The 10,818-nt window shown below is 35.3% G+C and overlaps 1 protein-coding gene across 8 annotated transcripts in view; it reads left to right on the forward strand.

Moving 5' to 3' along the window:
* The first annotated feature begins 7 nt into the window (after positions 1 to 7).
* The window catches only part of LOC107959247 (molybdopterin biosynthesis protein CNX1), an 18,678-nt gene continuing 7,867 nt past the window's right edge, over positions 8 to 10,818 (forward strand). Inside the window, exons 1-15 of one of the 8 annotated variants that reach the window (XM_041093373.1) lie at positions 8 to 389; positions 487 to 597; positions 746 to 851; positions 3,299 to 3,408; positions 3,673 to 3,826; positions 5,028 to 5,224; positions 5,684 to 5,810; positions 6,415 to 6,542; positions 7,133 to 7,234; positions 7,302 to 7,385; positions 7,950 to 8,177; positions 8,349 to 8,539; positions 8,665 to 8,769; positions 8,949 to 9,263; positions 10,631 to 10,788. In XM_041093373.1, coding sequence (XP_040949307.1) covers positions 381 to 389; positions 487 to 597; positions 746 to 851; positions 3,299 to 3,408; positions 3,673 to 3,826; positions 5,028 to 5,224; positions 5,684 to 5,810; positions 6,415 to 6,542; positions 7,133 to 7,234; positions 7,302 to 7,385; positions 7,950 to 8,177; positions 8,349 to 8,539; positions 8,665 to 8,769; positions 8,949 to 9,263; positions 10,631 to 10,788 — 2,125 coding nt within the window. In that variant the 5' untranslated portion in view covers positions 8 to 380. Of the gene's footprint in view, positions 390 to 486; positions 602 to 745; positions 2,071 to 2,162; positions 2,223 to 3,294; positions 3,409 to 3,672; positions 3,827 to 5,027; positions 5,225 to 5,683; positions 5,811 to 6,414; positions 6,543 to 7,132; positions 7,235 to 7,301; positions 7,386 to 7,949; positions 8,178 to 8,348; positions 8,540 to 8,664; positions 8,770 to 8,948; positions 9,264 to 10,630; positions 10,789 to 10,818 lie in introns of those variants that run through there. The other 7 variants (XM_041093377.1, XM_041093376.1, XM_041093375.1 and 4 more) reach the window with 7 other exon arrangements.

Below are 10,818 nucleotides of genomic sequence, written 5' to 3' on the forward strand. Positions count from 1 at the left end.
TTGTGTTATTTTCATTTTTTATTTTATATTTCGGCCATCACGCTCCTTACTTTTCCCAGTTCCTTTGTTTTGCAGGTTTTACCACCAAAGCACAAAAATTGAATGGAATTGAAATTGCATTGGTTTCATAGAAAATTAACCAAAATGGGAATTCTCAGCACATTTTATTTTGTATCATATGAAGATTTTAATCTGCTGAGCGAAAAAGGAGTTGCATCCCACCCAAGACAAATTCAATTCAATGTTGCATGTCTAAGTAGCCATTCTTCCCAATCGAGAGGGAAACTAAAAAAAGAAGATGGCGTAAACAGAAAACAAATGCAGTAGCCAGCAGGTATGGATGACGAGTTACATTCTCGTCGCTCGCGAGTAACAAGCTTATGAACTCGGTAAATATTATAATATAGATTTTATTTCGGCAAGTTATATCGGTAAATATAAATAAGAAAGCCCAAAATCCAAATAATAATAAAAGTGAAAAAATAGGAGGCAGGTAGAGGTGGGGATGACAACGACGGTGGTGAAGAGCGCGTTGCAGGCGATCCGAGAGAGGGGTCTCCGCTCATTCCTAAGGGATCTCAAGGAAGATGGCTTCACGTTCGTAATATGCTCTCTTCCCTTTTTTATCATTTGGACTTCTTAAAACTTGCATTAATTCTTCGATTAAGGAAACTACCCCCCCCCGGGTTTTCACATTATTCTTCCATTACTTTACTTACTATTATTCCTTTTATTTATCCATTAGGAAATGCATCTTCGATGGAAACCTTCTGTAAGTCAGATTCTCTTTTTACTTGAAAATCTCTCTCTCAAAAAGAAGAAGAAGAAGAAGAAGAAGGTAGAATTAGAAGGTAATTGAAATTGAAGTTTTAATAAATTTATAATTAGGGTAAGTGGTTTGCAGCTTTAAGTTCAATTGGATCTGGAAATGATTGGCAATGCACTTGATTTGTGGAGAAAAAACATGAAGCTAGCAATATTGTCCGGTTTCCCTGAAATGTTTTTGATCCGAAGATTATAAAGCTACAACTTTAAATGGCATTCAGTGTCTGCAGGAAAGAAAGGAAAAGATTTTGTTCTTAGATACTGAAATCACTGGTAAACCAAGTATAATAAATTTCTTTTAACCCTTAATTGTTTAGAAATTTAAGGTTTGAATCCGAGCTCCATTGGGTCTATTCCATGTTACTTGCTTCACATTTGATGGGAAGAAATGGTTTGCCCTTGGTAATTGTCTTGCTTGTGATGAAGTTTCTATTGCTGACTTGGATTTGAGTTTCAGTGGTTTTCACTGAAAATTTTGTGCTCGCATGAAAGAAGACTTGCCATGTTTCTGCCAGCTATTAACCATTTCATCAGTTACAACTAAATGCAATCAGGTCCATACTCTTAGTCTGACATCGTCCCTTGGACATTCTGGAACCTTGTGAGAATGATAAAATGCTTGCACTACTTTCCAGTGTCAGCTACTAAACCTTCTCGATTTTATATAATTTGAGATGTAATGACATGATATTTTTGCCAGTCCTATACAATGTCAAGATATTAGATCAATTCTGAGTGCAACATGCTGAATTTAGAGACATCTTGCTTTGGTAGTCTTTCATTGAAAGTGACATCTTAGGTTGCTATTGCATACATTTGTTTATACTAGCCATAGTATCTCTATTGGCATGTAAATCTGCAGACTAGCATCCTTAATCTTGCATTGCAGTTCAGTTGCCCTTAAATGGGACCAGATGCCTTATTCATCATATTTTCTCATCTACCTTTGGTCTGAATTCGTGAAATGTGCAAGGTCAAGAAGCATTGCTTTGAGTTGTGATCAAGGCTTGAATAGCTTATGCGATTTTATTGGGCTAATTAGGTTTCTTCTCCTCAAGCTATACCATTCTTCACCAAAAACTCTTCTTAAAGTATTCTTTGCACAGACATGTAGCTATATGTTTCTGTTAGGTAAGAAGGGTTTACCCTGATAGTGAGTTCTGAATGACAATTGCTTTCTTTACTCTTTACAGTAGCAACTGAATATGATGGTGAAAAAAAACTACATGTCATTGTGGGGGAAAGGTATCTACTATCTAGTCTAGATATCTTGTATTGGTTCCAGGAAAGTTATCAAGCTGAAGTAGAGTGATATTTGTAATCTTTTTCTTTTTCAGAAAGAAAAAAAAAAGAAAGAAAAGAAAAGAAGAGAAGATGTGCTTGTCTTGGTCATAAAGGTCAAGTTCCCATAATGTTTGATAGTCAATCTGCTTATGTTGGCATGTCATTGTTCTAATTAGTGGGACAAGCTAAACTTGAATGAAGCTAACCTTTTAGCTCGTCAATTGCTTTTATTTGTTTCCAGCTGAAAATGAGGTTCCATTTTTCATGTTCTGCTATTTTTTGACTAATTCCATTTATAGGTGGCTTTCACACACTTATATGGCCTTGACAGCCATCTTTTCCTTTAGATTAGGTGCTCTGTATTTTGGTATTCCTATTATACTACTTTTTATAGTTTGAGTTTTTTCTTTTGAAGAACAAAATAAATTTTGTTTTTTATTTTATTCTTACCAGTTCTTCATACCTCTGGCTTCTATGTGTAGTTTTTTACTTTCAAATGATCCTTGAGTTCTGAAGTTAGTTTGCATATATTCATCATTATTATTTATTGCATCTTCGAAAGCAATTTGCTTGATTCATCCAGGCAAACTAAAATCCATAACATTGGGGCAACAGTTGGGGCTGTTGATAAGTTTGGCAAAAAGTATTATGAGAAACTTGGGGACACTCAATCTGGTTAGTTTCACTGTTCCTTTTTATATAATGTACATGTTGAAAATGCACCACCAGTTCCATATCAGTGGTGAAAAAGAACTGTGTTCAAGAAATAATTGCTAGAAGTAGAGACAGCCTCTTTCCCTTTCTTGGTCTCGATTTAGCATAAACATATATCGAGCCAGAGAGAACTTGGATTGGTTTTAGTGCAGATTAAGGTGATGCTTCCTCCAAGTTGTGGCTGTGGAGGTGGGCTATCTCCTCCTGATAAAGGCAGAACTGGATTATGTTTTTATGTGCACTTGAGCTTTGAATACTTGAATGCCTTCAATCAATAAAAAATATCGTCCCTCCCACAGCGTTCCTGAATTTTCAGATTTCATGTTTCCTTTTCTTGCATGCATGCATGATGTATTTAATTTTAACAATCAACTTTTTGAAAGCTGTAAATACTTCCTCCATGAGTGTACTTAACAAGAGGCTGTTATCTCGCTTTATGTTTATAGCTGACGCATACTATTTATGGCATTTGTAGGAAGACACAGGTGGGTTGAATATGCAAAAAAGGATAGATATGATGCATCTCAGGTACCCCCAGAATGGCAAGGTTGGCTTCACTTCATAACTGATCACACAGGAGATGAGGCAAGTCCTGTTCTGTTCTATGTTACATGCATAAAAAGGATTATGTGCTTAAGAACTAGACCCAATAGTAATGGACCTAACATGATTACATGACAGGAGAAAAATAACTAAAACACAATATGCTATGAAAAAATTACACAAACAAGATGCAAATATATGAACATATCAGAATCTACCTAAGATGAATTATTAATGTATCATAAATATATTAATACTTCAACAGGGATACAAACGACAGGTCTATTAAGATATTTGTTTTTTCAGCTTTTGATGCTAAAACCTAAGAGGTATGGGTTGAGCACAAGGAAAACTTATCTGGAAAGGGGAGTGAATTTATCTACCATTCTAAAGGACATGCACTTAATCCTTGTCAGAGAGAGTGGACTAGGTATCAATCATGGCAACCCACGAAACCTGAGTAATCTTCCAAAACCAATCTTTTTTTTTTTCCTTACTTTGCAAACACTGGGTACTTCACTGTATTTTTTTTTCTTTTTTTGATGAATGATGTCTTCTATTCGTCTCAAAACAATAGCAATTATGCATTTATTTGCTGCAAAACTATCTACTTGATATTTCATCAATTAAAACCAACTTGGATGTTGCAAATAATCTCTCTTTCATCTGATTCTCAAATTGTTCTGTAATCCATGATTTATATTCAGAACTTACTAAACAAGCTAATTTCAATGTTTAATCTCTTGGATCATATTTATGGTGACCAGTTAGTAAATAAATTGTACCCATTAAAAAAAAAAGCAATTCACTTCCTGTTTCATTTGATTAAATGAAATGAAAAGAAAAAGTTTATCACTATTATATGTTTACGTTTTGTTTGGAAATTTAATATTTTAATTTTAAAAATTTATATTACACGTTTGATTTTTTGAAAATATTTTTATTTTTATTTCTAATTTGTAAAAAAATATTTTTATTTTCTTTTTAAAAAGAATACAAAAAAATTCAATGATGAAAACATGTTTATTATTTATTTTCCTATAATAAAACATGAGAAATAAAAAATATTTATACATTTTCATGGGATTTGATCATTTCAGCCAGGGTGACATTTGATATTTAATAACTGTTTGATTTTTTTAGGTTAATTAATTTAATGTTAAAGTCAATTTGATTTTTAGTAAAAACGGTGAAAATAACTTTTATTGTTTTTAAATTTTTAAATCTTTTCATTCTTCAAGAAACATTTTTAAAATTTTCAACTATGTTTTATTCAATATTTTCTATTTTTTAAGAAAATGAAACCAAAAATGACAAATATTTTTTGAAATCAAATGTAGTCTTAAGATTTTAAGTTTTGTTTGTGGAAATTATGTGTAACTGAATCAATTTAACTCGATTTAATACCTATAATAATTTATTCCAATGGTACATTCTAATATGATTGTAATTTATAACTTAAAATATATTTTACTAAAATTAGCCGCACATGTAACTGAAGTTGCAATGATGTCCAAACAACCCATCTCAAAATCAAATGTTCTTATCCAATCAGCGATAGCCACCACCATTACTTAACAGTAACACCACCAGGCCCCTAGTCTTCGTGTCTTGTCCGAGTTACTTCTCATCGCACTCTCTTTTGACTTGATATATACTAGAGCGAAGCGCGGCAGCGTCACCTGCGGTTGCACCAACCCAAAAGATGATACCAGTCGACGAAGCTCTTCAGATTGTGCTCAGCGTTGCCCAGAAACTGCCACCTGTCACCGTCCCACTTCACCAAGCTCTTGGAAAAGTTTTGGCTCAAGATATCGTTCCTCCTGACCCTTTGCCTCCTTATCCAGCCTCAATCAAGGTTCGCTCCAAATCCCAGTTTTCTTTTTCTAAAAAATGAACCAGTTTTGAGATGTTGAGATGGGTACTTTTATCATGCTATAATTGGCTTTTTTTTTCCCAATTGTATAGATTGAATAGGCCCTTGGGTATTGGTTAGTTTTTGGTTTTTAACTTTGAAGTTCGAAAGGTCGCCTTTTTCAATCTCATTCTAACATGCGATTGGGATCTTTGATTTTTTTTTTATGTAGAAGTTGATCATATTCAATTTCTTTGTTTCATATATAAATGGCTTTTCAATTTGTTCTTTCATTTTGCTTCAGCATGAAAATTCCCTTTTCAGGGCATTAGGAATAGTGGATGAGGCTATATTTCTATTGTAAACTATCTTCCCCTGTGTTCAAGATTGATATATATCTCATAGTTGGGTAGATTTGTGGTGTGTATTACTATTATCTGAATATACTGAGACTTCTTGCAGGATGGTTATGCTGTGATTGCTTCGGATGGTCCTGGTGAGTATCCTGTAATAGTTGAATCAAGAGCTGGAAATGATGGGCTTGGTGTCACAGTGACTCCTGGAACTGTTGCATATGTCACAACTGGAGGTTAGTCTGTTCTTTCTGTTATCATGTGGACAGTAACAGGTCCTGTTATCTTCTGCATTTTTGCTGACTTTTTCCATCTTTGAATAACTTAGCTGTATAATTGCTTTGCTTTGGACGTGTGTTTATCCAAAGTGGTGGAATTTGTGAATGTTCTGGAAGTAACTTTCTTTGAAATTGAAACCAATTACTGGTCTGCTAAAGGGTGCCAAAGTAGGCTAATGAAAAGAAGCTTGCCCGTGGGTTGCTTGTTGATAACTTATTTTTGTCCATTCATCTTTAATTATTATTCATAAAAATAGATAATCTTTCTAAACATAACATTGCTGCTTGAGTGGCCAATTGAGTGTTGTTGCCTTTTGCTAAATGGTCAAGATCTTTAAAACATGATCTCAAGTGTGATCATACTTTTCCAAAAATGAGATTGATAATAATTTAAGTTAAAATAGGGCTTCTTCTTCTAATTTTAGGGCATAATATGGTGACATTTGAGCTTCTAATATGTTTAAATCTTAATCTTTAAGACTTAACTAGTTTCACCATATTGTTTTGCACTTAACTTTTTCTCAAGATTTTGTCCATTTTGCACCTCTGTTTTTCCCGTCAGGACCAATACCCGATGGTGCTGATGCAGTTGTCCAAGTTGAGGACACTGAACAGGTTAAAGCTCCTTCTGAAACAAAGTATGTAAAGATATTGGTGCAAACTAGTAAAGGTGTTGATATTCGTCAAGTGGTATGGCATCATTAACTCCTCTCACTTCACCTACTTCCGTCTTCTCTTCACTGTCTCATCCTTCCTTTTCCTTTTTCTGCTACAAACCATCCTTGTCTCTATGATAATTTTTTTCTGCCTTGCTACTTCCTCAAAGCCTTTGTTAGTTGTCATAACAACTGAGTCAATGATTCAGAAGATTGAAGTAATATGTTCACGGTAAATAATTAGTTATTTACGCCCTTCTGGAAGTATTAATAGGTACATTGGAAATTTGGTTCTATTGGCAAACAGCTAAAGGTCTCAATTGGAAAAGTGTACGTTACTCGAGCACTCTGAATGTGTGCATACAGGTCTATGGCTTGTTGGAGAATAGGAATGAAGCTAAACTTCCATGGCTTCTCACCTTCTGTATAAGTTGACCTGACTTTGTTTATCTATGGTGAAAAAGAAAAATAGAGAAGAAGCAGGACACAATGAACTTACTGTGTTGTCCAATTGTGTGTAGCTTCTAATATTTTTCTTTTGGAATGAGTGTACTTTATATGAAACAATTTCACATTTCCATGCTTTCTGTCATGTCAAAAGCTCAAACAAGCATCTGTTTGCAGGGATGTGACATTCAGAAAGATGCAGTAGTTCTAAAATCTGGAGAAAGATTAGGTGCTTCAGAAGTGGGACTACTTGCTACAGTTGGTGTTACTATGGTGAAGGTACTACTTTGCCTACTGTTTTCATTTTAATGACTTTGCATAATCTGATGATATGGCTGATTTTCAGGTGCAGCCTACACCAACAATTGCTGTACTTTCTACTGGAGATGAACTTGTAGAGCCCACAATAGGATCCCTAAGTCGTGGCAAGGTATCGTTGGAGTATCTGAGTTAAATGTTCCAAAATGTAGATTGTTCAGCTTCCTAAAACAAATTTTGTGTAAGATTAAATTCTCTAATTAGGCTTGAAGGTTCTTCCTGAAGCACCTCCCTTCCGAAAGGGGAAAGAAAAAAGAAAATTGAATCTGAAAGAAGGCTGGTATGGTTGATTTATTATATACAATTTATTCTTGGTGCAAAGGGTTGGAAAGTTTGAGGATCATGAAATATTGCAACCATGGTGATAGTGAGATCACAGGTAATTGCACATGGGATGCTAGCAAGGGAAGTTAGAAATAAGTTTTTGAAGCCTGATATGCTAGTTGTCACACCTAATCTGCAACTATGTTATCGCTGGTCTTTATTCAATAAAAATGACATATATTTACAGAATCTAGGAGAATAATGAGCATTCTCTTTCTTTGTTGCTCTCTAATTTCTTCCTGTTCCACCTTTTCTTTTTGGATTTCCCCCAGCTCATATTTTGATGGATGAGCTCCTTTGTTTTGTGAATTTCCATCAAGACATCATTTAGGCTGGTTGATGGATTATGCAGATTAGGGATTCCAACCGTGCAATGTTATTGGCAGCTGCAGCACAGGAACAATGCACAGTGCATGACCTTGGTCTTGTTGGAGATGACAAAGAAGAACTTGAGAGGGTCTTGGATGGTGCTTTTTCTTCAGGGATTAATATTCTTCTGACTTCTGGGGGCGTTTCCATGGGAGATAAGGATTTTGTGAAGCCACTGCTTGAAAAGAAGGGGAAAGTGCACTTCAACAAGGTCGTTTTCCGTGTATATTTCTTCATGAGAAAATTACTTTTGTATAATCAGGCAAAAACTGTTCTATTCTTTGTTCCTAATTGCCTTGGAGCTTTAGATTTTTATATGGTATCCGGAACATCATTGATTAGACATCTATTGTAACTTTGTTTGGATTGATTTCCTTGACAGGTTTGCATGAAACCAGGGAAACCATTGACATTTGCAGAGATATGTTTAAACCGGGCGGAGAATGCATCAGTGAACAAAGTTCTTGCATTTGGTTTACCAGGGAATCCAGTTAGCTGTCTAGTTTGTTTCCAACTCTTTGTGGTCCCTACCGTACGTCTCCTAGCAGGATGGGAAAATCCACATCTTTTGAGGTTGCTGAAACTTCCCATAAATTGTTCTATTTCTGTTCCTGTTAGTCTATTTGTTAAAATTAAACATAGCATAAAACAGATATGATTTCTGACACTGTCCTGTTTTCCTTCTGTTTGTTATATAGAGTGCAAGCTCGACTTCAACAACCATTAAAGACAGATCCAGTTCGGCCAGAATTTTATCGTGCTACTATCAGATGGGAGGCTAATGATGGATCGGGGAGTGCCGGGTAAATTTAGAGCTATAGTTTCCTTGATCATAGGTCTCCTCACTTTTTCGATTTCTTGTTCAGTTAGATCCTTCTTGGACCTAATTTATCTGTAAGTGTCATGGTTTTTGCTATTCTATTCTACCTTGTAATGCTATTATAATTGTGTTAAGAGGCAATTTGTTTCTTTCGGATTTTAGATTTGTCGCTGAGAGCACTGGCCACCAAATGAGTAGTCGGCTTCTGAGTATGAAGTCAGCTAATGCTTTACTCGAGTTGCCAGCTTCAGGGAGAGTTATTCCTGCTGGAAGTTCTGTCTCAGCCATTGTTATTTCTGATTTAAGTGGTACCCCATTGAGCAAGGCTGCATCGTCATATGATTCAAGTTCAAGTAGTACGCCACATAAAAGTGTGTCAAATGAAATAATGGGAGATGGATCTCAGGATGTGCAGTTCAAAGTAGCTGTTCTTACAGTGAGTGATACTGTTGCATCAGGTGCTGGGCCTGATCGAAGGTATGTGGTTGCTTATTGCTTCTTCAAATATTGAATCATTTCCTAGGTTAAGGTTCTGGTTTTTCTATGAATTGTAATGTCTCAAGAGAGTCTTATTATTTTCCAATTAAAAACCAGATTCCAAAGGCTAGAACCATTGACATAGAAAGCTTGAGCTACAATAATTTTCACTTACTTTTCTTTGGGATATTTGATTATGGATCTATCGCTAGTTGGAATTTGTTGTTCACTTAAATCCCATCTATTTCAAATCTAAATGTGCAAGGGCTATGACTGCTTGCATTTCAGATTTGCGAATATGATTTCATATTATATATTATGAGGGTCATGTGACTTATGTCACTTCTAACTACGATTCATCCATTGATTTCTTCAACACCTAATCATTCTAACCCTGCAACCCAAATACTGAAAAGTGAGTTTACAAAGGTTTATTGTTCAACCAAAAGCATCCCGATACACCACTTTGTTCCAGTTTGTCAAAATGGTCACTTTATGGATGCTAAAGTGATAAAGCAGAGTTGATGTTCCACTTTATTCTAGTTAGATATGAAATGGGTGAAAGCTCTGCTACAATATTGAGCCAAAATGTTTGTCTGGTGTCAGATCATTTATGTCACTGGCTAAGTTTATCTTTTCTTACAATGCCCTTTAAAAAGGACTGCATTCATTGACCTCCCAGTTTCCATGCATCTAGATACACCTTTAAATAATTGTTTCATAAAGGTCACATATTCGATGCTAAAGCAAACAAGCAAAGTTGATATTGTCCCATGACGAAGTGAGACATGGGAATACTGAATACTTTGCTACAACATATGGAAACAGCAATAGTACATTTTGCATGAAGACTTTTTGTTCCAGCTCTTAGTATTTTAGGTACCGTCTGTTTTTCTTTTTTATTTCTTTTTATCATTTCTTGGGTGCATTCACAAATTTGACTTTATGGTAACCATCTAAACGTTGGCACTTTTCACGCTTCCCATTAATGTTTTATCTATTAATCTGAGACCCGAAACCACCTTCAAGATGCACCAATGGCAAGTTGTTTACATTTGGCAACATGACCTATGTATAATTAATTGATACTCAACAATTATGCGAGTTTCTTAGTTGAAGTGAATAGGTAGTAGCTCCCACTGTTGACTTCCATCTTTTTATGCTCTATCATAAAGCCAGATTTCTAAACCATGCATATGTTTTCTGCAATGTTCTAGAAGGCTTTTCTTCCTTAACCCATAACCTTTATTGTGATGGTAGTCTTGCATAATTATGTCATGATTCTATCACTACAATCATGTCAGATTACTACCACAACAACCTTCATATTTGCTTATACCTAAAATTGTATGATTATGAAATTGCAGTGGGCCAAGGGCAGTATCTGTTGTGAATTCCTCATCGGAAAAGTTAGGAGGTGCAAAGGTAGTTGCTACAGGTGTGGTTTCAGATGATGTGGGAAAGATCAAGGAAGTTTTGCAGAGATGGAGTGATATTGATAAGCTGGATCTTATCCTTACACTTGGTAAGATTCTTGTTCTCAGCAGCCTCCTTT

Source organism: Gossypium hirsutum, chromosome D05, assembly GCF_007990345.1.
Source record: "Gossypium hirsutum isolate 1008001.06 chromosome D05, Gossypium_hirsutum_v2.1, whole genome shotgun sequence".
NCBI classification, from domain to species: Eukaryota; Viridiplantae; Streptophyta; class Magnoliopsida; order Malvales; family Malvaceae; genus Gossypium; species Gossypium hirsutum.